This window comes from Phycodurus eques, chromosome 11, assembly GCF_024500275.1.
Source record: "Phycodurus eques isolate BA_2022a chromosome 11, UOR_Pequ_1.1, whole genome shotgun sequence".
Taxonomy (NCBI): domain Eukaryota; kingdom Metazoa; phylum Chordata; class Actinopteri; order Syngnathiformes; family Syngnathidae; genus Phycodurus; species Phycodurus eques.
The window spans coordinates 8,924,784-8,951,865 of record NC_084535.1 but is presented as its reverse complement, the minus strand read 5'-3'; the positions used below and the strand labels follow the sequence as shown (position 1 = coordinate 8,951,865).

Sequence of the window (27,082 nt, the reverse complement as noted above, 5' to 3'; positions counted from 1 at the left end):
TGGATGAGCTGCTTGTGCTGCTGCATGCCGCCATGGAGCCGCTGCTGGTCTGCCTCTCCTTGTGGATATTGCAATGCAACTCGGCCGAAGGGGACTCCATCATACACATCGGTAAGCCGCGCGCACATGCAGGTGAAAATAAGCGCTTGCAGCGCTTTTCGCTTTGCGCAATTCTCCGTTGATATTTCGGCGTTGAATTCGTCTCTCCGAGGCTGAAAAGTTATTGCCAGCCTCCCCTGGTTCTTGATTATCACAGCCGTCCACCTTGTTTTTTGCTGCATATGTGACACGCGCGTCCAAATGCGGGAGTCTCGTCTTTCAACCCGCACATCTCTAAATAAACGCACGTTTAGAACAAGAATCAACTGTTTTCTGTCGGGCTGGTGGTTTGAAATAGCCCAAAAATGGATGAGGTGTAGCTCCCGTCTTTATGCCGGCAAGCTTCAACTTCCACCGGGACGTGATTGTCATGTCAATAAAGAGCAGCGAGGGAGGACGTCAGTGGACTTTTTAGCAATGCAGAACGCATAGAGAGCCTCTTTGTGCGCCGCACACCGGTTCTACCCCCCTCACACCAAGACCGGGCAAGGCTCCCCTCTAACCTCACCTCCTCCGCATACGTTTAGCTGCATGGTGTTGCAGTGTTAAATCACCAAACATGTTAGCTGTGCTGTGCGCATGCAGCAGTGCCTCTCACCATTTTTGCTGCTGCTGCAACAGTCTGGGCCAGCAGCAGGTGCTCCGTCATCAGCTTTTAGTGCAGCACTGGGACTCCATCCAAGTCCTATTGGCTGATGCACGTCAGCGGGCACCAAATATACTTCTCCTTTCCGGAAAAGCGTTGATATATGCCTCGTCTGACGGCGACTCCTTAAAGAGACAAGCGGGGTGGACTTTTATTTGGTTTGCATTACACGCACACACGCAGCTCAATAGTTGGAACGCTTGTTGTTGTCCACGGTTCTGGAATGACTGGGCAGTACTTCCGCTTGGAAACAACAGCGAAGGATCTCTCAAACTAAAATGGGGGTGTTCTGGTTCTCCCATCAACCCCTGTTTTGGTTACTCCACAGGTGCCATATTCGAGGAGAACGCCGTGAGGGATGACGAGATTTTCCAGCTGGCCATCTCGGACCTGAGTCTGAACGATGACATCCTGCAAAGTGAGAAGATCACCCACTCGGTCAAACTCATCGAGCCCAACAACCCCTTCCAGGCCGTGCAGGAAGGTAGGCACGTTGGCGTTTATGACGTTTCCTAAATGTTGCTGGATCGTGTCGGTGGAAGAAAGATTGAAGGCCGCAGGGTTGGGAGGAAGGGTCACAGAAGGAAGAGGGAATGGGTGAAAGAGGGCTGGGTGGAAGACCTGTTTGGAGGAAGGAAGGCTGAGGGAATTGCTGCAGGAAGAAAGAATCATGGAAAGCTGGAAGGTACACAGGAAGGAATGAAGGAGGGAAGGAAAGCATGGTAGAAGAATTAAGGAAAACAGGGCGCATGGGAGGGAAGTAGAGGGGAAGAATGGAGGTAAGAGGTTGGGAAGGGAGGAAGCATGATGGAAGGACAACAAAAGATGGATAGAAGGCAAAGTTTGTAGGAAGGGTGACAAAGAAGGAAAAGGGTGGAGGGCAAGGCAGAATGTTTGCAGGAAGTCTTGACGGAGGAAGGGTGAAGGAAAGCGGTGCAAAGAAGGCACAAGATGAAGGAAGTGGGTAGGAGGCAAGGGTGCAGGAAGGTTGGGAAGAGGCAGGAAGTTTGGGAAGGACAACAGGAAAGAGAGGTGAAGGAAGTAATGAAGGCAATAAGACAGGAAGGATGAGTATGAAAGAAGGGAAACAGAAAGGTGGAAGGAAGGATAAGGGAGGCAAGGAATGAGGGGGGTGGAGTAAAACCTGGAAAAGACAGATGGACAAAGTCAAGGGAGGAAGGAGAAGTAGGAGAGGGGGCATAAAAAGACTAGGATGGGAAGGTAGGAGGAGGAAAGGACCAGAAGGCAGATGGAGAGAGAGAGAGGAAGACATTTGAGCAAGGCGGAAAGGTTGGAAGAACGGGAAGGCAGAAGCATTGAAAGGAGGACAACGGATGCCTGGAAGGCAGAAGGGAAGGAGAAGAAAATGAGTGAGGGATGAGATATGGACTGGAAAAGATTTTGGATGTTGTCGGAGGTTAGGTAGGTAAAGTAGAAGGAAGGAACAGGGTGCAAGGAAGGAAGGAAAATGAGGGAGGGAGGGAGGAAGGATAGGGAGGAAGACTGATGGTGAGGCAGAGGTGTAGAAGGGATAAAGTGATGGACAGGGAAGAAAGGTGGGAAGGAATGAAAAGGAAGAATGTCTTCTTCCTGTGTGTGCGCGCGCGGAGTCTTCTGCTGACGCGAAGCTAGGTGGAAGCAGTGAGTCACATGACCACAGCTTCAGATAACTGACGACGACAAGCCGATCGAAAGACCGTTTAAGCAAAATGTCTTCAGCTTTCATCTTATTTGATCAACTTGCTGCACATGTATTAGCCCCGCCCCCATCTTTGTCTGCTCAGCTTTGTTTCACACACGTCCGATCCCAGCACGCAACACTTTAGCCAAGGTTACGCCTCCCACCGGTGCACGAGAAGTGGCCTAATGTTTGCAATTAAAAAAAAAAAAGACTAAAAAAAAAAAAATCCTCTGCTAAATGAATCATTAAGGCTTTTAATGGCTTCCCTGGGACCTTTAAAGTCTGCGCGCCGGCTTGTCCTTTTCGTCCCCCTTGGCACACGGACAGACCCCAGCGACTCGTTGCGATTCCTGGTTGTCGCCGTTCACAAGGCTGCGTTGCGACTTTACAAATCGCTTTTGCGGAACACGTGGAATCGACCGCGATTGAAGCTTGCTGCATAAAACAAAAGGTACAGTACATGCTGGCTGCTGTCACGTTTCCACGTGACAGCAATAACACGGCTCAATTTAGATAGGGTGGTGTTTAAATTAGTCGGAAATGTAGCCTGGGTCGTCACCGGCGTTTAGTAGATAATCCGTTTTCCGTGAGCTATGCTGAAAATGAAATACTTGGTCATGAAAAGTCTTTGCAATGAAAGTTTGCCATAAATGCTTTATACTGTCATGAAATATCTATTATGTCATGAAAACTATACTGCATCATAAAAATGCTGTTTTGCAGAAGGTTGAAGGGGTTTTGATTCAGCAATGTTATTTTTTTCTATATTCATTACCAAGCCAGTCTTCCACGAATTACTTTTTGTACATGATCCAACACATTTTTATCCTTTGAGGGGCAGAGCGACTCTGCATTTGTTGTTTATGCAAAAGTATTGGGCCACTATTGGATATGTTGTTCCAGCGACATGCAGAATGTAACTGGAATGTCCCAGAGTGGAGACCCCTGCTAAAGTGAAATGGTTAAGCCGACTGTGCCATTGTGATTCTGTGAGGTGTGGGTGTGCTGCACCAGTCAAGCGCGACAGTTTATAATTATCTTTTTTTTTAAAATTCATACAGTAGTTTGAAAGCAGTAAAGGCATATATATATTATTATTTTAGTTTTTTAGGGGGGGTCTCGTCTTGCAAACAGTGCCTCTGTGAAAATGAATACATAGGGCAAGTCTTAATATAACTTAAAGTGCATACTGCAAAGATAATTTGTCACCGATACTGATTCGTGGCCTATTTCCTGTGATGACTCACCGTTGGGAGCCTTGATTGACTACCCATCTTAATTACAGCTCCGACTGCTTTGGAGTTGTAAAAACGGCAGGAAGTGTGTGACGGGGCGGGGGATCGACGGGTACCCCACCCTTGGACCCCTTCGCATGGTGTTGAGTGGCAAGCGTGATACGTTGACCTTTCTCTTTGCTCTTTCGTCGGCCGCCCTCCCGCCGTGAGTGGCAGGTGGGACCCCATCGCGGCAAAAAGCGAGGGGAGGTCTCGGAATGACGATGAGATCATTGAGGAAGTGAGCGCCGGATAGGAAGGAGTTGAATAAGCATGAGTGGACACGGGAGTTAAGAAGGGCGCTGATGAGGAAAATGTGCTTGCCAAGTGAGGGGGTGGACTTGCAGTGTCATGTTTGTCCTTATATGGCTCCCTCGTGTCCTTGCCTGCAAACTTTGAAGTCCTCTTGTGACCCACCGGAGGATGACTAAACGCACATTTACCACGAAAACCGACAAGATATTTTCATCAAACAGCTGTCATGGCGACCGTCGCTCGTTGTAATCGTTGCTCGTTACGTCACACGACCGTAATCCTCAGTCGGACTCCCGCGTTCACCTATTTTGTTGGCAATTTTTTTTTTTTGTGCTCCTGCTAAAATGATAGAGTGCAGCAAGATGCTGCAAAGCCAGGTCTAAATGTATTCATTGATGTCAAGGAAGTACAGTGAACCCCCACATATGTGGTTTGACGTTCACAAATTTACATTTAAAAAAATTTGGAACCGTTCCTGTTATCCACTGGAAAAAGTCATCCTGTTTTTGTGCTCAGGTTAAAGCCATGTCTCAAAAATAGAGCTCGGCGCCAACTTGGGGCCAAGGAGTAATGTTGACCATAGCAGAGAGGTTTCTTTCATTCAGGCCATAACCTTGTCTAATAGAATTTAAAAAGGGCTTTACCGCATTGATTGGCAATTATCTTGTGGCGTTTATTAGCAATTCCAAATCTTCTTGGGCTTACACCCATTCAATTACTGTGTGGTGTGGAAAAAAAAACATCTAACGCTCATAAACTCAAGACAATAAAAGCCATTTTTACTCACGGAGGGACCACTTCATACATTGCACCGGTGTTTGCCTAACTTTGCTGAGCCAAGGCACAACATTTTACATAAAAAATAAATCACACGGTAATGCTAATCTGTGAAACCAACAACACGCAGGGCAGCTCTGCTTACCTTTTAGCTTTGACATAGTAGCAGGAAAGTCACACCTGTGCAGGACAGACTCTGGCCGTTGCTTGGCAACCAGTTCAACCAGTTCAGAGTGTACCCCACCTCCTGCCCGATGACAGCTGGGATAGGCTCCAGCACGCCCGCGACCCTAGTGAGGAGAAGCGGCCCAGAAAATGGATGGATGGATGGATGGATGGATGGAGTGAAAACAGCCTACAGTATGTTGCACTGTTGAGAAAACAAGTTGGCCCTTTGCGTAAATAATACCAATGGGAGACTTACAGTCATTCAATATTCTTTATCGGCAGCGTAGTAGTTTGCACACATATCTCACGGTCAGGAGATCCGGGTACCTTCACCCCACATTCCAAAACCATTGTTAGGTTCTTTTAAGACTCTAAATTGTCTATAGGTTTGAGTGTAAATACTCTTTATTCTATTGACTGGCAATCAGTCCAAGGTGGACTTTCCCAAAATCAGCTGGGATAGGGTCCAGTTGGGCTCCTTGGTGGAAGTAATGGCATCCTATATATGCAACAACATTCTTGCAGGCTAAGTAGAGCAGCTGACTCAAAAGACAAAGTGGTTTACTTCCATTCCGAGTACCGGATCATTTGAATAATTGATAGCCATCAGAGTAAAATGCGAGGTACACACCTGGGGGGCAGACCGGGCCGAAATAAAATACATCACACTAGTGTGCAACTTGTGTTCTCGTTCGGGAGGCTGCGCAGGGATGTGCTTGACTCATCGCTGCGACGAAGCCAACATTTGTCTTTTTTACGGTCTTAGCTCCACCGCCGTGAATACACATGACAGGAAGCGGCCGCAAAGGTGGCAAAGTTGCATTGATTGATGCGATAAATTCGCCAGCTTGGGGAACTGTGTCACTTAGAATTATGTTTTAGTGTTGGTTCGGGGTGTGCCCCGCCTCCTGCCCGTTGGTGGCTGGGGTGGGCTCCGGCGCTCCCGCGACCCCTGTGGGGGTGGGCGGCTCAGAAAATGGATGATTATTCACTATTGCAATGGAAGAAAAAAATCTCCTGCTAGCTCTGGTGGAAAAAAATCTTTTTAAAATGATGCCCGCAACGCAAATCATTTCTGCATGATTTTCTGAGTGGCGGATTTCTTTTTGACTAATAGCATTCTGCATTCTTTTTTTATTTTCAGTGGGGCAAAAAGTATTTGATCAGCCATCAGTTGTTCTCCCACTTAAAAAGATGACAGAGCCCTGTAATTTTCATCATAGGTATACCTCACCACTGAGAGACAAAATGAGAAAAAAAATCCAGAAAATCAGTCTGATTCTTAAAGATTTTTTTTCCCCCAATAAATCACATTAGTATTTTCCAATTGGCATGTCACCTTGATAAATTGCATTCTCCAAGAAAATAAGTTATTATTATTAGTTGTAGTTGTATAAAAAAAGCTAGTTTTTCAGATGGGTTTTGCATTGTGGCTATCAATAAGTGGAAAAAGATATTTTTAGGTGTTTTTTAAACTATAAAAAAAATTTTAAGAATAGATTTAATGTTCCGCCAATGTTCCGTTTTTTTCACATTTATTTTAAAATTATGATTTTGCATTTTGTTTTGTCTGTCTTTTCATCTTAATTTTGAATGGTTAATTTTAATTTTGATTCCAAATATTTTAGTGTTTCCTTAACGTAACTTCCATTCCTCAGTCCATTTTCTGTGCCGCTTTGTCCTCGCGGGGGTGCTGGGGCCTATCCTGGCTGGCTTCGGGCGGGGTGCGGGTTGCGCCCTGAGCTGGTCGCCGGCCAGTCGCGGGGCCCGTGTCGGCAGGCAGCCGTTCGCGCACGCGCTTGCACCTGGGGGCAATTTAGTTCGTTGAAAATTTGTAAACAAACAAATAAAACAAAACGTGGAGACCGACCATTTGTATTGATTTGTGAAAAAAAATATTAAATTGACCATATTTGGACAGGCTGACTGGTTAGAATGTCTGCCGCACAGTTCTGAGGACCGGGGTTCAATCCCCAGCCCCAGCTGTGTGGAGTTTGCATGTTCTCTCCGTACCTGCGTGGGTTTTCTCCGGGCACTCTGGTTTCCTCCCACATCCCAAAAACATGCATGGTAGGTTCATTGACAACTCTAAATTGCCCGTAGGTGAGAATGTGAGTGCAAATGGTTGTTTGTTTGTATGTGCCCTGCGATTGGCTGGCAACCAGTTCCGGGTGTACCCCGCCTCCTGCCCGGTGATAGCTGGGATAGGCTCCAGCATGCCCGCGACCCTAGTGAGGAGAAGCGGCTCAGAAAATGGATGGATATTGACGAAAAAAAAACAACTTAATTTTTGCCTTGTTGGTGAATGGGCCCGTTGCCAGCCTTGCGTTCTCCCTGCTGGCTTCTGGTTTCAATATTTACCACAGTCCATTTAAGCAGCAAGTCCTCTGCCGGTTGCTGCTGACATAATCGCGCTGATAACCTTTGAATGATCGGCAAGAAATGTAACGCTCAAAAATGGAGAAATCCTTGCCTCGAATACAGATTGACCAATATAGGATTTAACGGAGACCAGAATGAATTTAAGCCCTATTTTTACACGCTAGCCGATGTTAACCTGTTTTGAAGAGGCAGCTCCTCAAATTTTGAAATGATCCCTTTTACAACTTTCCAAGGAAATCACAATGTCCCATCACTGGTGAGCTATTTTTAGTACGGGCTACTTGTGGTCCCTGGGGGCCACCGTGGTACACGTGGGCACCACGTTGGTGACCGCCTGATTACACTGAACATAAAGTATTTTTTATTTTTTTTATTTCAGGAAGTAGTCAAACCCAATGAAAACAATCACATTCTGTAAATTATTAAGAAAAGGTAACTTTGTCCAAAAAACAAACTGTTGTCTCTTGTATTACTCATACGACTTCAGTGCAACCTCAACAATTGATTAGCGACTTGTAGGTTTAGCACCGGTGCGTTATTTTTGTTCGACAAGGTGGGTGGAGAGTTTTGGACCACGGAGTGGATTTATGGAAAGTTAACACCAGGTGATGAGAAACTCTGGAGATTGACAAGCTCGAAATGATTTAATGCCTCCAGGTAGCACAGAAGATTCATCCTCTGGGGGATCCCGAATGAGCAGTTTCCAGAAGCTATGTGGAAGATTTTCAGCCTCCGCCTGACACCATGAGAGAAATTGCTTTTTGTTTTGTAAGAGCTAAAACAAACATACGGCTAAATTTTGCACCTCACATTTGTTCGGTGTTTCCAAGGAAAACAATGCCTACGTGCGTTTTTTTTCTTTTCTTATTTTGGTCAACTCGAGTGAAGCGGCAAGAGAAAGCCATTTAGCGCAGGTAGACGCTCGCTCCTCCGCTGTGCTGTAATTTGTTGTGTTCTGCCCCACCGAGTCCACTTTACACCCCGCACCTCCAGCGTTCACCCCTGCCAAGGTAAAGTCAAGGACGGCTTCATCCCTTTCCGCCCTTCTGTCCGTCTAAGGCACTTTCGGAAACTTTTATTATATATTTCCCCCCCTCTCCGTGCGCAATCTGTCATGACAAAAGGTGAAAGGATGGTTCATTTGAAGATGTCGGCACGGGTAATTTAATCCGCCATCTGATTCTCGGGTTTATGACAACTCATTACTCGCCGCGCTCTAAATGTGATGGAACGTTGCCCGTTCACTATTACTGTGCCCGTGACTTTAATAATGCCGCATAAATCTCAGTAATGGATTTGTTTGTGTTTTGATGTCTTTTCTAGCGGCTCCGGCACAAAGAGAGGGGGCGCGGGGGCTGTGGCGTTTCGCCAGCTCTGTTAATTACACCATAGTTATTTTAATCCACGTAAAGGCTTAATCAGCTAAGTGATGCTGCGGCAGAGGTGGGGTTGTACCTTTTCACCATTTAATCTCCTCGGTGTTTGTAAAGGGTTAATCTCAAGATCAGTTGTTGAACCCTCAGGGCAAGCCTTCCCTGCTGGCCTAAACACAAGTGCTGATCTGCATCTACAACTGAAATGTGAATATTTGTTCAAGTTGTATTTTTCCCCCCCGCCCAACAGTCTTTTCATTTCATAGCATCTCTCTTGGCTGGACTGCTTTCAGTACATGTACAATGCTCCCCTAGCTAGGAATTACTGTATATTTGGTTGTTGAATACCCCTTGGCCTTAAAATGGTATAGAATTGTCTATAGATGTCACAAGGTGGTGGCAAAACTGAAAATTTTGTCACAGTTCCTTGTAACAACATGCTAAATCAAGCTCTAAACTCCTTACACAGTTCCTTGGTACCCAGATGGCACTAAAACAATAAAATGACTGAGCTCAAACAGCAAAAACATTTTTAACAGAGGATAGTTTCGGAAAAAAAATTGGTGAATCCACGAACCGTGATTATGGTGAGGAACACGATGTGGATGTTGGATTCTTTGTTTTGTTTTATTTTAAATGTTTTATTTTTTTTGTCCCGTTCACATTTCAGCCTCTGTGGTTCCATCCATCCGTTTTCTGAGCCGCTTCCCCTCACTAGGGTCGCGGACGTGCTGGAGCCTATCCCAGCTGTCATCGGGCAGGAGGCGGGGTACACCCCCTTCTCAATCAGTAATACTGGCTGATGTAATTTAAACTGAATTAATAAATGACTCTTTCCTTACGATCAGATTTTAAATTTCTCAGTGGGCCAGCTAAGCTGTTCCACAATGTCACGATTTTTCGGTCCTCTTTTTTTGTTACAGTCAGCCAACTTTGACAGGCAAAACACGTCTTTAGCAAGCTGTATTTAACCAGCATCTCTGCTGAGTATGATGTATTCTATTAATTAAAAAACATGTTTTTGTAATGCTATTAGATCAATATTGACCATTGCGAGCTGTAATATTGGCGGTTTTGTAAAGTATTGATGGTTTCTATAATTGCAAAGTGATAGTGGTGGAAAACTAGTCGGGTACGTCCCCACTTGAAGGCCCGGGTACCAAATGCACGGCCCGCCACTGCTCGAGATGATTACTTGGAGCGCAAACAGCTCTGCCAGATCCTCGCCTCCAAGTCGGCGGCAATTCTCCAAAGTACGCCCGCATGCGAGTGGGCTGTTCAAAGCGGTTTTATGGATCGGTTTCTTCATGAGTAGACGTTGGCAACATGTGGTACAGGTGGGTTATGGTCACGAGGCGGCAGGGAGTTTGCACTTCTAAGCAATTAATCCCCATCGGGCTTTGCGTGTTTGCGGATCGCTCCTGTCCCACGGTACACAAGCGGCGCTTCAGCACAAACACGGTCGATGTTGACTCAGCTGTCGAGAGACCACCTGACATTTGACGGCACACGACTGTTGTTTCCGTTGCTATTTGCTTACGTGTTAACATGATAACACAAAACTGACATTTTGTGATAGTGGTGGGGGCATGTACCAAGGAAGAAGTCTTTACATTTTCCAGGACCTTTCTTCTTTGAGTTAAGCAAGCCTAAAGGAGCATTTCAGTCTGGCTTTGGGCTTAAGCTCTCATCTTCCTAAAACTGGCCCTACAGCTATTTGTGGAAAGGAACAAAGTACAAATTCTTAATGTACTGTAATGCAGATTTTCAGGTATCTAATTTTTTTTATGACTTCTTACTTTTAATTGAAACATTGTAAAACAGAACTGTACTTTTTACTCCTTTGTCAAAATAGGCTTGATACTTTTTACACAGATGACACACATTTAAAAAACGTAAATAAAGGGATGCAAACTCAATCGTGGTTGCGATCTGGTGTCTTTAAGATTGAGTTTGTAAGGTGCAGGATCGGGGTGCTTGTCACACTGTGAATTTTCTGGCTTGCGATGTAGTATCAGAGGTGTGTGTGTAACCAGAATCTGAACTAAAACCAACCAAGGCTCACTGCCAAAGCATTTGTCCCAGATGACGATGATGTCATCTAATTATCTGAATGTGAAAAATGGCAGCCGCTGTGCAAGATGACAGATTCTACCATTACTCATCAGACATTCCAATTTACTGGGGAGAAAGCAATGTGAAAATGGGATGGCGCGTCGGGTTAAGAATCCAGGGGTGGGGAAAATTCTCGGTCGATACTGAACTCCTCTTTCCTCGCCAGTGTCGTACTGAGCAGAATAATGCGCTAAGGAGTTTTGCCACAGTGGAGGCCTGCGTGGGTGTTGTCCTTTGCTGACGTCATCTTGGACTTCTTAAAACCGAAATAAAGATCAGACTGAACACACCTAGCCTCTGCACACAATCAGCGGTGACTGATCTCTGATTAATTTAAATGTTGCGGTGGAGGTTTCTCCTCAATTTCTCTTGGCCTCTTCCTCTCCTCACAAGATGAAAGACTTTACAAAGACTATTTCAGGTCACATGTTTCCCTTCCCTCATTTCGCTACGAACAACCAGAACTCCTGCTGCTTTCTGCCATTTCCGAGCCTGATGGCCCCTGCTGGACGTCTTCAATGGCGGATGGCGTCATGAAGTGGCTTGTTTGCAGGGCCGCTCTGCTTTCCTTTTCAGGCCTTTTCACGCTTTCAGCCTTACAAGAGCGCTGCGATGTGTCACAGTCTTGAGTTTCCTGCCGTGCGAGAGCCTGTTATTGCGGGACGAGGTCCTTGCGGCATGTCGTAAGGTTGTCCAATGGTGCTGGCATTCGTCTCACACCACCATTGACAGTCTTTGTGACATTTTCAGTCTTAATAGTACGGTTCGTCATCACATATTCGGTTGTATTAATTGCCACCAAAATCGATCGTGTTGCACTGAAACGCTCCCTGGGCCTTGATGCAATCAACGGCAAACAATAACAGCAATTTGACCAATTAACCGTCATGGAGGGAGTCTCGTGCTGCATTCAATTGTTTTTAATGCAAAGCAATTCATGTCTAATAACATTTGCCTATTAAGTCAGATGAAGACATTTAGGTCGTGATGAATGGCGCCAATAGGTGGCCAACACCATTCATAGTCTGTAATGAACAACAGTAACTTACCCATTCAAATTTTGTTACATAGCGATGTCCTGCCTCCTGATAAATGAGAGCATCATGTATGGCTGCCGTCTTGCTTTGCTCCGAGCGTCGCGCAGCAACACTGTGTCACCTAACAGCCCACGTGCGTCAGTTGCCGCCCATTCATGCATTTCGCCTTGCCACTTTGTGCAACAAACGTGATTTCACTGTACATCAGAGAGCTCGGACATAAGTCGTTGGCGGGAAAGAACGCAATATGGAATATGCAAAGTGTCCTGCCTTGTTTTTGTGCAATTGTTCTTTCGTTGATGCATGTCCTTTAATCATTTAAGGTCCCATCTGCAAGAATGTACCTAGACTGCTTTTACTAGGTTATGTCTGAGGGAAGTTGTGCATGTTACATGACCTGGAGTTCACTTTGAGTTTGCACAGATGCACACTTTTTTTTTTTTTTAAGAAACATTCATAGTCAGCAATGTCTGCCAAACTGTACCTGGAAATGGAATGGGAAAGAGAGCCATTTGCCAGAAGTAGAACATATGGAGCTCAAAGTAGATGCATGCATTACCAGCACAGCACGAGACTCCCACCGTACAGGACGGTGTAACCCCATCTTATATACAGGAAATCAATCCATTTTCTATTGTTGTCCTCGTTAGGGTCATCGGTAATGGTAGACTATACCAGCTGGGGTTGGGGGGGGATACCTTCTGGACTGGTTGTGAGTCAATCGCAGGATGCAACTCGGGGGGAGGGGGGGGAGGAAGCATTCACACCTATTGGCAATTTGGGGAGGGGGGGGGGGCAGTGCTTTGTAATGAAAGGCTTTGTGTGTTTAGCTTCCGAGAAAGTGATTCATTTGAAAGCTGTGTTGGAGCAGCATGGTAAATGTCAGGATTTTGGTACTTTAATTTGGGTAAACACGGCGCAAAGGATGTAACAGTTGAGACTCCTTGAAGTACTATGGAAATAAATTACTTTAATGGAGAGAGTGAGAGACATGAGAGCAATGCTTGCTTTGCTTTTGATTTGCTTTGTTTGCTGTAATCCAAATGGCTTTTCTCACTGCTGTTTCAGGAAATGTGAGAAGTTGTGTTCCAAACACGGTGGCGCCCAATTAGAGCGAGCTGCCATCGTGTCACCGTCTCGCCGGCAGATGTCGAGGTGGCTGATTTTCAATGCATCACTGGCATTTTTGAATGAAGATGCTTGGGGCAGGTTATTGCGCTGAGAGCGAATGGTTTATGGGTGGCTTAGTGACTGCCTATAAAAAGTGAATGCAGATAGGGAAAAGTGTTACAACTTTGGATTTATGTTTTCTCACAGCCCTAAATTGACTTTGGTCATAAGTATTGGACATCTACCTTATGTAGAAGCTGGGAAGGACAAAATAAACACATGCTAACCTTAGCTTACCCTGGACACTGCACTATTATGCGCTGCAGTCTCTACTTCTCTGAAGCGGTCTATTTTTCTCGGTTTCCACTTTGCTGTAGTTTTCAAACACTATTTGTGCGTGCCGTTATTTACACCATTGCTTCTGCATAATTACATCGTACTGAATCAACTGATGGACCTTCTGTTATAAATTTTGAACTAATAAATACAATCATAACATTGTTTTAAGAGGAGTGTATCTTACAAAATGAATACAAACAAAGCACTTTGTCCATCAGTGTTGTAATGTCAAAAGTATATTTAAAATTGTTTGAAGCCACTGTAACATTATACTCTGTGTGAACATTAGCATTGTTTTTCAATTTTGGGAAATACAAAACTGAACTGAAATAATGATTCAATTAAAATGAATAGCACAGATGTTAAATAAGAATTGCACCCAAATACGTTTCAAAAGAAAATCTAAAACATTAAATGCAAATGGTTGTACTCAAAAGTTACACTAAAACTTAAACAAATATACTACACTAGGTGGGGAGAAAAAAAAAAAAAGTTTAAGCCACTGACTGAACTTTTAATTCAGTGATTGTTTTGCATATCACGAGGAGTATCGGCCCAGCAGTGGTACCACTCTAAGAATCACTAATACAACAGATAACCGATACTCATTAAAATAAGTTTACTTATTTGCGCTATGTAATCTCAGAAGAAATTATATATTCATGAAAACTGATCCTTTTAAAGGTAGACTTTTTATTTTTTTTAATTTTTTTTAATTTTTTTTACTACAGCTCTTGTTTTGGCTCTCGTTCTATTGTGCTGGTTCACCATGTTGTCAGATAAGTTTACATTATACGGATCATCTACTGGGACTCTGGTCTGATACCATATTGACTTTCCGGTCTTGTTGCGGTGTCGCTCCACCGTTGATTGAGAGCCTGACAACGGCGGCGCAATCAGACCCGTCGCATGAGTCACTCACAGCCCATTGAGCTGCGGATTTTACATAAACCTACGCGTGTTCCACCGATATCGCAAATCTCCTGACGTGATAGCTCACTCCTGTCGTCTTTAGTACGACGCATTCGTAAGAAGCGAGAACTGTGACAGATGTCGGCGCTTTTGTTTCGATCCCAAACGGCCGCCAACCCCCCCCCCCCCCCCCCCACCCTCTCCCTTCCTTCGTTCCACCCTCCACCGCTCTAGATTGACCCGTCAATATCGCTCTACCTGTTTGAGTCCGTGAGTCTCCCGCAGGATGGGTCCCGTCCAATCGCATTGCAGCTGATGTGGCCCTGAGCCTGCGTCCATGTTGATGAATCACCATCCCCGCGTTGTCGGTTTGGTCATTTCCTCTTCAGTTGCTTCGTTCTTATTCGGCCGCATAGGGGGTGGGAAGAAAAGAGGAGAGAGAAAAAATGAGCCAGAGATGATGGAGGCGGGTTGGATGGATGGATGACGAGTGGGAGCGAGAGTTTGTTTGTGCATCCTGGCATGTAGCAATCAGTGTGTTTGCTTCTAAACTGTGTGCTTGTATATTTATGCAATTCACGGGGGACCGAGCCAACCGCAAATAGTGAAAATCTGTAGTTAATTGTCGGTCATTATGATGGCTTTGAAAAATATATATTACTTTTGTTAAATCCCCCAAAATTATTGAGTAAGCAGGAATAAACTGCCAAGAAGGGAAAAAAAATTTAAAGTTGAAAACATTTGAGGAAAAATGGAAATAAAATGGTAAAAATTCCACAAACAGTGAGTATGTGGGGGTCTACTGTACATTGTTGATTGATTTATTTTTTTATTTTTTTTGTTTTTGTTTGTTTGTTTGTTTCCAACTTGAGCACAAAAAGAAATGTAAAAACCATATTCAATATAAATGTGAGCTAATCGCTGCTCCGAAAGGGAGTACGAAGACGCAAAACTTATTTTATGACCTTATTACATTAACATAACTTGTCCATCAGGAAGTGCTATATATGCACGAGCTTCAAATGTATACAGTACATGCAGTATCTATACACAAATAACCCACAAATACTCATACATACATTCTTCAACAAAATCAACACATACTAATGTCAGTTTATCATGTTGCCTTAGTTCTAGATGTGTATTATGCTCGTCAGTCTTCATTTAACTGTAGTAAGCCATTTTCTTGTATTTTCAATAAAATCTTCTCTGCTAACAGGGCATCTCCTTGATGCGTTCAATTTGGCATTTTTTCCTCAGTTTCCTGCATTTTTGGACGCCAGGGTATTTTGAAGTGGAAAACTGAGGCATAATGGAACGTTGCAGTGGAAAAGGGGCGCATGCGCTACTGAAAAATCTCCTTGTAAAAGACCATCTCCATGAACAAATGAGACGTTTTCAGATGAGTGCTTCACTTTATTTTCACATTGGACACCGTGGGCGGTCATCAAACACTGTACAAAATGATACAGTATCAGGGGAAAAAAATAGTAAAGTATTTTTATAAATGCAAAGAATGTTCTATTTTTGCTAGGAGCTCATCTAAAAATCAAGACCAACTGTTTCGCTTCTTTCTTGTGACAAAATTCTGGAGAGTCAGCTTTGTTTGCTGACGCTCCTCTTTGCAAAGACACGGAGAGAACCAGTTTCTCTGTGGGACCTCTCAGCCATGTTACATCGCCTTAAAAGAGGTTTGCTAATAAAGCTTTATGGCGTGGAGATGATTGCCGAAGAGTACGTCGTCATTTTCACTGCGGATAGCAGAAACGGCTACTTACCAAAATGTGGTTGGATGAACACAAAAACGGCTATTGCAGTATTTATTTATTTTTTTTTTAAAAAACAAAAACAAAAAAAAACGTTTTTTAAAGTGTTGCTGTGGTGAGTGTGCTGAGAGGGAGAGCTGGTGGTCATGAGGGGGCCACTAACTTCTTAGTGGATTGTGTGTGTGCGTATGTGTAATTTACAAGGCACCACCTGCATCACTGGCAGCTCCAAGACTCTTTAATTCCAGGACGAGATGAGGAGCGGTGAGTCGGCCCCGGAGTAAATCCACCGAGAGGCTAAACGGGAATCGGCGACAGGAAGGGATCTTGAGGAGAAGAAAAAAAAAACAGAAAAAGGGACTGGTGAATTCAATCGAAATGATGGACTCCGCTCGCCAGGCCTCGTCAATGGACTGACAGCGAAATGAATTTGGGAGCAATTGTTTGCATTACTGCCCACAGACACGGGCACTGAGCGGCGGCATCTGTCACCGGAGAGGAGTGAGGAGAGGGTGGGGGGCACACGGAGGCAAAACTGGTCTGTAAGCGTGATAAACCCCCCACCCTGCTGCACCCAAATAAATAATAATTAAATAGGCATCACTATGTATGGTGGTGTCTGGTTTGTCACATGCTGTTGCATAATTACTGCCTTTTTTTTTTTTTTTTGTTAACCTTGCGTTGATTTACTTGGCTTCAGCTGGTTTCCTTTTCCCAGCAAGCTATTGGCTGTCTTTTTAAAGTGCATGTTCAGCAAATGATTCACTCTAATAGCTAACATAAGGTGTAAAAGACAACAGGGTAGCAATTGCTACTTTTACAAAAGTGACTACTATTACCACTATAATTCTTTTTTTAAATCCAGTAATAGATTTGTAATGTGAGACATTAAAATAACAGGAAAAGTCAGCTTTGTGTTCAACGAAACACTGCAAGTTTTCAAACTCAGTGCATTCTTGTCAGTAAAAATGCTTGCCGGGGTGATTTTCATTTTTTAAAATTTATTTAACTTTTTTTTTTTTTTTTTTTTTAATATATATGTGTTCCCCACCACTGTAAAATACATTTGGTCCTTGGCTTAGTAAAGGTTGGGAAACTGTGGTGCACTGAAAATGACGAGCTGTGGCTCGGTCACCTCCGTTGATGGGGCCTGAGGAGCCACTTACAGCTAAGAAACACCCTCTACTCCACACTGACCTTAGCGAGTACATTGTATTTCCCCGGCCCCTCTTATGATTTGCATCAACTCTACCTTTTGAGCAGCAGAGATCTGCAATGAAACACTTTTTTTTTGTTTAACTTTTTTTCTTTTTTTACATTTTTTTCCTCCTTTTTCCTAGCACATCTAGTCCCTGCTTAGCTGCATGAAGGTCTATTTATTTATCCATTGAAGGCCACTTGGAGAAAAATGGAAGTAAGAGTGGGGCCCACTTCACCTTGTTTATGAAACATACTAAAACCAATTCAATAGGCTTTCGGTGAGCATGCGTTAAGCCAGTGTTTCAGAGGTTGAGATGAGGTACATATTTTTCATTACAAAAAATCTCATGGAATGTAAAAAAAAAAAAAAAAAAAAACATATAAAGTAAATGTACTGAAATAATATTGGCCACACAGTATAATTGTAACTTCTGCTGCCTAGTGGAAGAGCATTTAATTGTTCTGCCTGTCACTATAAGTCTCTGATATAGATAAAAAAGGATGAATTACTTGTAACTAAATAATGTTTGGACCAATTAAAAGAAATAAGAACTTTTCACGATCTCTCACAGTGCATTGATTTGGAATCACTGCTTAGCAGTTAACATTCAAAGTAAAGAAAACTGTGATTTATTGGTGACGAAGCAAAAAGTTACGTCTGATATCTTAAAAAATGTGAGTGGATATAAAAAGTATACAGACCTGTGTTGAGATGACAGGTTTTTGTAATGAGACCGGAATTGATCATTTAAAACTTTTTCCACTATTCATGTGACCTATAACCTGTTGAACCTAACTGAAAGAAAATGAAATTTACTTGCTAGAACAGTTGAAGTTTGTTTGGGATTAATCGGGGGCATTTTAAATGATGGCAGGTATGTGCTGACTCTCCATTTAACGTGAGTTTGAATGTTTGGTTAATTCTGAATGCAGGTATATTAGGGTGTGCACAATTGTGCAGCCACATTATCTATTTTCACTTCCCCCTCATACAGTAGATTTCAATTTTAAAATATATTTTTAAAATATCACAAACCTGATGTTTGAACAGGGGTGTGCAGACATTTTATATCAAAGTATCTTGTTAGTCCCCCCAGAAATCTTGTAACATTCTAATTGGTTTATAATTCTATGATTTTCATTCAACCTAATTGAATAAAAGAATTCAATTTTTTACATTTGTATTTTTTGAATAATAAGTGTCCTAACTTTACCCCCCCCCCCCCCCCCCCCCCCAACCTTTTCACGAGGGCCGTGTTTACTTTTCTTATTCAAATACGCAGAGGGCCCCAATTTGCCCCCGGGCCGGACTTTGGCTAGCCCGGCTGTAATGGATCCGCATTAGCGCGCCGTCGAGGCCACGTTTTATATGCGCAGACCGCTTCTGACCTGAGGTGAAGTGAATGATTCGTTTTTTGTTTTTTTTTTTCCCCTGGAACACCACAGGCAGGTGAGTCAGCTCACTTTATCGTGTCACCCACAGAGAAATGAGAGACACACACACAGTGGGTTTCTTTGAGGCAAAACTTCCTTCTCACTCCCGGGAACCCGCGTATTTTGCTTCCTCCGTTTAGAAAAGCTCACGTCAATAAATGGTAAGAAAAGTTAAGCTCCAGTATTGTGTTGCGAGTGGATTATTTTCCAACAACATGAGTGTCACGGTACCTGCGCGCCTTCCCCGCAGATGTGCAAATCCCCGCTGTGTGCTTGTCCAAAGAAATATGTCGTGTACTGCGACAACACAAACATGGCAGATATGCTGCATTCGAGAACACTTTTCAGTGAAGCCGTATTATTTCGACATGAACAAACGTACGTACTAATGGACCACAACAAATATGTTACTACAACTCTTCCTCCTGCTCCTACCACTCCTGCTGTCACTACCACTGTAGTAACTGTCGTACTATTCCTCTTACTACTGCCCTACACTACTACTATTGCTACTACTATTTATTTTCTCTTCTATTTACTTCAAACTCCACTATTACTTATACTATTAATCCTACTGCTATTACTGTTTCTGCGAATACTAATTCTTCTGCTAGTAGTACTTCTATTATTGTAGTGTTACTATTACTGTTACTACTATTACTTCTGTTGCTATTTTTACTGCACAACTACTGCTATTACGACATTAATTTTATTACTGTCGGTATTATTGCAACTTCTACAATTACTAATTCTATTACGTCATTACTCCGACAGCTATTACCGTTTCCACTTCTTTGAGTTACGACTAACTTTACTCCACTGTTACTATTACAACATTACCACGATTACTCCTACTATGCCTATTTAATATACAGTTACTATTGTTACCACTTGCACTACGACTACTGATACTTGTACCATCCATCCATCCATTTTCTGAGCCGCTTCTCCTCACTAGGGTCGCGGGCGTGCTGGAGCCAATCCCAGCTGTCATCGGGCAGGAGGCGGGGTACACCCTGAACTGGTTGCCAGCCAATCGCAGGGCACATACAAACAGACAACCATTCGCACTCACAGTCATGCCTACGCGCAATTTAGAGTCTCCAATTTGTGCATGTTTTTGGGATGTGGGAGGAAACCGGAGTGCCCGGAGAAAACCCACGCAGGCACGGGGAGAACATGCAAACTCCACACAGGCGGGGCCGGGGATTGAACCCGGGTCCTCAGAACTGTGAGGCTGACGCTCTAACCAGTCGTCCACCGTGCCGCTGATACTTGTACCATTACTTGAAATACTATTACCACTACTTCCAAGACTGTTACCACTACTGATGCTACTTTTACTGATACTACTATTGCTACTTCTGCTATTATTGCCTAATTACATTATGAATGTAATTGCTGTTTCCAAATACCACTATTCTATTTACAACTACTGTCGTAATTACTAATTTTATTACTACTAGTACCCCTATTACTAGTATTATTTTGTTGAAAAAATACGAACAATCCCCCCCATATTTTTTTTATATCGGTGCAAAATCCTACTGAATTCTTGTAAGCTGAACTTGAAATGAAACGAGCATTTCCTTTTTTACCTCCGGTATGTTAACATGCATTAAAGTCGCGTATATTTATCATTTGCACAACTGTACAATCTGCGGTTTCTCGTCGAGGATGTTGCTAAGCTAGTTGCTAGCCAGCTTATAAAATATTAGCCAAGCTAGCGCTTTCCAAAGCTGCTAGACCAACACATATTCCATCCCACTTGGGGGCAAACGTCCTCTAAATCCACTTTGGATTTGAATAATGTATTCAGCTGAGTTGTAGCCTCGCACTAAGCCAAAATATGGCTCTATTATCCTCTGCATCGGTCCCACCAGGGCCCTTCGGAGCAGGCACAGTCATTAGACGAGGGTAATTTCTTGGTCATCAAAAGCCACAGTGTCTTACACGTGACTACATACGTCTAATATATGAGCTCATAAAAGCGGGGCCTCCTGCGTTTAGCTTTTTGAAATTAAAAGCACACGACTGCAGTCTCACGGTGGACGTTATATGTATTACAAAGTCAATTCCCATTGTGCGGAAGGTGCTTAGTGCCTCAGGATCGTCAGAATTAGGTTAGGATAAAATGAATAAATTTATAAATCCATCCCTAGTGCCTAATGCAATATATATATATATATATATATATATATATATATATATATATAAAAGGAATGTTTAGTTTAATTTCGTATTCAAAATCATGTCTGCAGCTCAGTTGAGAACAGAAAATGTGATTCCAAGCAGCTTTCATTTAAATAATAGCCCATTCTCAATAAAAATAAGACGCGCTAGGTTCCTGATTAACTATAACTTCCTGGCCCAGAACCATATAGAGTGGAGCTTGTAAAGTCAGAATACAATCAAAAGTGGTGGCAAAAATATGGCTCAAGTCTCACAAAACTTTGAAATTCAAAGCGCCTGCATGTATGACTGTACGAGAGATCTCAGGGTACATTACAGGACCTCAAGCCAATGAATAACTTCAGGAAATTGCTTTTAATGTTGCTTTTGTGAAGAAGATACACTGCAGCATTTAAAGCAGTAATACAGTACAATACAGGCGGACTGTAACATGACGACTAGATACAATCAATGCTCTGATGTGCACAGTTATCCTGGGAAATTTCACGCTTCGGCTTAGTTTTTGCATGCTGCTCTTTTTGTGCTTGACTGAGGTAACTGACGAGCAGCCCTGATATCAAGTAAGAATCAAGACGTCGAGGAGCTTTTCCGAAGAGATGAGTTGGTTGAGCGGAGAAGTAGTTTGGCCCCAGGGGCGAGCAATGGGTGGCGGGCGGCGCTTCAAACCATCTCTCCATCTTCTTCGCCTTTTGTCTAAGACAGCGGGGGGATGTCGATCAAGCCGATGTCATCTTTTTTTTGGCAGCGCCAGCTTCCTCCTAGCAACGCCCTGGCAGGACTTGCAACCAGGATGAGACGGAGGGAAACGGGATGAAACATTTGCGAGTTGAACAGTTGCCCCGCACGGTTGTCCGCAGTTCTTCATTTCAATGCCACGCAGCGGTCTGCTTTAGTGGAGTTTTCCCCCAGTAAACATCTCTATATTTCATGTGGAGCGGCGGTTGCGCCACAGGCTGGTTTCACGTAAAGCATAGAAACAAATGATTCAAAATCCAACTCATCATGATGCTGAATGCACTACTTGTAATTAGTGGGAGCCCTGCGCTTGATTCTCGTCAATAAACCCGTCCCGTCTATAATGGTAATGGTAATGGGAGACAATGACACCTGAAGTGTGCTACTTATGGCTGTACAGTCTATGCCATAATTTTGTTTTGCTAGACAACATTGCAAAAAATCCCATTTCACAAAGACCGGGCTTGGGGGAGGAAAACGAATCACCCAGTCTTGAATATGGTACCGGAATGTGACACTGGAGTAAAAGTATCTCAACAGAAAAGAGTCAAATTTTCAAATATTGCTTTAGTGAAAGTCTTAAAACGTCGTCTAACGTCGTCGTACTTAAGTGTCAAATGTCATTCTTTTAACTAAACCAAAACATGAGTGGTTATTGTTTCTAAATTTCATTTCTATTTCATTTACTTCAGTGGTGCATACTAGTTAAAGAACTGCATGCTGGCTTATGAGCGAAGTTAGCGTGGTTAACACACCACATTGGCGTCTACTGGCACTAACAAGCTACAGGTGACTTCTTGATTAGCTGTGTGTCGTTTTCAACATCACCCCGACCGGTATCCCAACCACATCAGTACAGCCAGTTCAGGGTATTGTGTCAACCAACTAGTTCTTCCGATTTTATTTTGTAGTAATGAAGATCTTAAGGGCAAATGTATTGGATTAAAAGTATGCTTTTTATTGAGTAAATGTAGTGGCGTAAAGGTGATAGTTGCCAGAAAGATAATGAAGTACAGATATGTGAAAGTTCTTCTTAAGTACAATAATAAAGTTTTTGTACTCCACAGAAGTGATAACTCCGCCACTGACTGTCTCTTTAATACAGCTTTCTTCTTTTTGGAGAAGTTGTAGGCTCTTCTATTCCCACCATTTGACCTTTTCATCTTTCTGAAAAAGATCTCCAAAGATGATATTTATTTTTTTCTTTTCAAGCTTGGAGGCTTACTTTAAAAACCATATGAGGTGACCTAGGCGAGTGCCTTTATCTGTGAAGAGGCACAGGCAGATGCACCGGAGTTTCAAAATCTGATAAAACATTTTATTATTTTTGTTTTTTTTGCTCAGTCTCTCTAGCGGGTGCACGATCAACATTGGTGTGTTGCATCTGACGATCGAGAAAAAGCTCTGCATTTGACGAGAGTCGAACACCGTAGAATTGTAACAATATGTACTTTGCTACCATCATGGGAACAAAAAAAAATCATACCAATGAATATGCTGGTTGGCATGACAACAACAATATGCTCCAGTATGCCTCATGTCTACTTGTTGAAGTGGAAACAGAAATGGTACACTACCCCACCCCCCAACTGTCCTTGATAACGCTATGGAGATATCATTTCCCAGTACGACAGCAACGATCCATTACAACAGTTTCACTGTTCCTCCCTCTTGTTATGTCAAACTGGTCAATTTTAAAGTTTAAATCTTGACTTTAAAAAAAAGAAAAAAAGTTCTTTTTATCGTTTATTCTTTTAGTCAGTTGAATTCTCTCCTCTTGACTGAGTAGCTCGCTAGTGACGTTAAGGAACAAACATTCCCCCAGGTAGCGGTTTAACCAAACATCATGAACTGCCATCCATCCATTGTCTGAGCCGCTTCTCCTCACTAGGGTCGCGGGCGTGCTGGAGCCTATCCCAGCTATCATCGGGCAGGAGGCGGGGTACACCCTGAACTGGTTGCCAGCCAATCGCAGGGCACGTAGAAACAAACAACCATTCACACTCACATTCACACCTACGGGCAATTTAGAGTCGTCAATTAACCTACCATGCATGTCTTTGGGATGTGGGAGGAAACCGGAGTGCCCGGAGAAATCCCACGCAGGCACGGGGAGAACATGCAAATTCCACACAGGTTTGAACCCTGGTCCTCAGAACTGTTAGGCTGACACTCTAACCAGTCGTCCACCGTGCCGCCCATCATGAACTTCAATTTTATTTTTAAACAGCAATGTTTTCTGCCAATACTAACTTTTCCACACAGAAACGTAGCGCCACAGAATTGCATTGATTTGGGTGGTCACTTGTTGCTAGGTAGAATTTATATTTATTTTACCTTGAAAGAACCAAAATGGCTGACTTCCTGTTCAATTAGGCACCTAGTTTTTGGGACTTTTTCATGTCCTGTTATAATATACAAGTCCACACAATTTTGTTGATCAGTGAAACTTGTATGAGAGACTCTTTTTCTAATTTTTTCTTTTTCTTTTTCCTTTTTTGTACTGCTTTTTCCATTCAATTTTAACAGCAATGTACAAATGTTACCACACAGAAATGTAGACCCCACAACACTGCATGGACTTGTAGCTCGGGCCAATTCACGTCCAACCTCAAAAGCAAATGCTCACTTTGTTGTTCCCTTGGCAACGTGGGGAAAGCGAAAGGACAGACAGAATCAGAAAGGACACGAAAGAACATTTCTCCCTAAGCAGTGCCATATTCATTAATTGGGCAGCTACAGTAAACCTCCCTCTACTTGAGGGGGGATAGGGACTGACCCCCAAAGCACAATTGACGCCCCTCAGTGTTTCTAACTGCCCATATTTATAATTTCAGTACACAACAAATTATGATCACAAACAAAAAAAACCTCTAAAATAAATGTTGATTTTATTTTGAAAAAAATGCACCGCCCGAGAGCATGCAACAGAGACTCTCTCTACAGAGACTCTCTCTGTAACGTCCGCTAACAACCCTGGCTAAAGTTAGTTTCTCAGTCGAATGTACCACTTCAACACACACACTTCCTTGATGCCAATTACTACTTCATTATTAGTCAGAGCCTTGGTGGGAACTTGTAGCAGCTTAGGGCATGACATAAATGGCACATCAAATTGCAAACAGGTGAGTTTTTCAGCAAATAGGTGGGGTAAGTTACCCCTAACACAAAATTGCAGATTTTTGGGAGGTAAACTATGCAACTATTCACTGGACATCGCTTTTTATAACAGGAAAAAAAGCTTTGGGCACCGCAGCTTATTCCCGTTAAGATGATCCATGCGCTCATTGATATCTGCACCAGACAGAGCAAAAAAAAATAGCAGTGCCCGATCACATCCAATTAATTAGCACGGCTCCGTTTGTGATCTACACGATACAGGGCGGAGCAGGCTCCCTGGCTGGATCTCTGACAAGCTTTGTTTTTTTTTTCTTTTTTTTTGGGAGGGTGTATGACTAACAATCCTGCAGGAAATTAACCCCCAGAGCTAATCCATAGCGGAAAGGATGAAAAATGCAGACGCAAGAAAAACTAAAAGAGCCATCGATAGCGATCATCAAAGTGTGTGCGTCGTTTCTCGACGAGTGGGATGCACAAGTGAAATTTTTACATAGTTCTATTTTTACCTCTGAATGTGCTTCCAGCAGGGCTGATTCTATTGGTTCTGAAAGTACAAAGGGAAATATATACAGAGCAAAGTTCTAACAAATCTACACGGGAGCGGGGGGAGGAACGACTACTTGAACACACAAGCTATTATGTACCAATTATTCATGCTTGGCTGCAATCTCATCTAGATGTTTCCTACATGTATTATAATAGAAGGACTTCAAAGTGGACTGCATTAATTGTGCAAACCTGAAACGGTGGTCTCAAATGATTTGCGCTGCACATCCTCTTCCTTTTGATGGGTACAGCTGCAGCGGGAGGGAGGTGAGGTCATTTAGGAGCCGCTTCCCTCGGTGTGTGTGCGTGTGTGTGTGTGTGTGTGTGTGTGTGTTGGGCGGTCTCAAACGGACTGATCACATTCAAGCGTCTGATTGTCTATGATGAGCAGGGAGAGTGAGAGGCGCACGCTTTAAGCATGCGTTCTTCACCTTTGTACATCTATCCATGCCAACGGTGTGTAGTGACAACAATGACAAAAATTAAAATTCAGCCAGAACAATTAAAGGCTTTTAAATGCAGAAGGTGCACAATGAACCTGTGTTTCCACCTGTTGCAATTCATACAGCAGAGTAAGTCATGGCACGCACGCACTGTCAATTTGTGAGTAAATTAAGACGAGATCATCATTTCGTGTTTGCATTGATTTCCCCGCCTAGTCGCGCTTCAGTATTCAGACATTTGCACATTTTTTTCCTGCTCTTTCTGTAATGTTTGCAGATGCGTGTCAAAGCTCTGGTTAAGAGGAAAGTAGTAATTGGTGTCAAGGAAGTATGTCGCATGACAGATTGCAACGGAGAGACTCACATTTTTGTATGTCGGGAAGGAGTCAAGTTTAGCCTTGGTTGTCAGTGGAAGTGGTTTATTTTAATTGTAAAATACTAATTCCTGCTGTTTTTCAATGCTATATTTGATTTAATTTATTAAATTATAGTAAAAGTTATAGATTAAAAAAATAAATAAAAATACCTTGCTTTTTGTTTATAATTAATGGAATTATAATGAACCAATTTTAATTTCATTTTACTAATACAGTGTTGCCTCAAGATACAAGTGACACGAGTTTTTCAAGATACGAGTTTCATTTGGGCATAATTTTTTTTGCCCCCCCCCCCCTTTGATTTGAATGAAGTGCATTTGCTGTGTTATAACCCTGTAGTAAACAGGTATTTTAAAACTAATGGTGCATCAACATGTAGACAGACAATATACTGTAACAATGGTCACAGGCATATGTCTTTATCCTCTGCGTAAACTGATATTACCGCAGTTCAGTCACTTACAGTGGTTGTGAAAGTCTTCTTTGTTTAGCGTCATCACTACTATACTGCCCCCGGTGGCCGAGTCGGCTTACCAGGAGTTGCATTAATCAAATTCATCATGATGCACAAACTTTGCAATTTTTTTACATTCTTTTTAACTGTGTTATTACAATATTAAAGTGCCAGTTTCCTGAGTAAAACGTTTTTTTTGTTTTGTTTTTTAATTATGGCAAGAGGCTGTAACAAATTAATGGTGCTTCCATTCAATGAATAGTTTTGAGCGTGGTTATGGACGAAATTAAACGCGCCTCTCAAGGCACCACTACTTTTGGAATTTATTTATATTAAATCAATTACATCAAATAAAGGAATAAAAAATACATAAAAACAAATGAATGCATTTTAATTAACCAATCTTAGGAAACAAAAACAGTTAAATGAGTGCATCAAATATTAAAGGACTCTTGGAATCCTCGGCGGGCCCGATTAAAGAACAGAGTGGGTATAATAAACGGTGAGAATTGTTAACTACACATGGGCTTTACTTGCAGTTCTAAACCCCTCACAAGCGTTGCTTAAAAATGGTGTGATGTCTCGCAGCCAATCAGCATGTGGCTCATTATCTACCAAAGACAAGCTACCAATAAAAACGACTTAC

At 42.8% G+C, this 27,082-nt stretch overlaps 1 protein-coding gene across 1 annotated transcript in view; it reads left to right on the top strand.

Moving 5' to 3' along the window:
• Positions 1–32: 32 nt before the first annotated feature.
• Positions 33–27,082, top strand: part of grid1a (glutamate receptor, ionotropic, delta 1a) — a 269,061-nt gene continuing 242,011 nt past the window's right edge. The window contains exons 1-2 of the mRNA XM_061690419.1: positions 33–111; positions 1,074–1,229. Coding sequence (XP_061546403.1) covers positions 33–111; positions 1,074–1,229 — 235 coding nt within the window. The remainder of the gene's footprint in view (positions 112–1,073; positions 1,230–27,082) is intronic.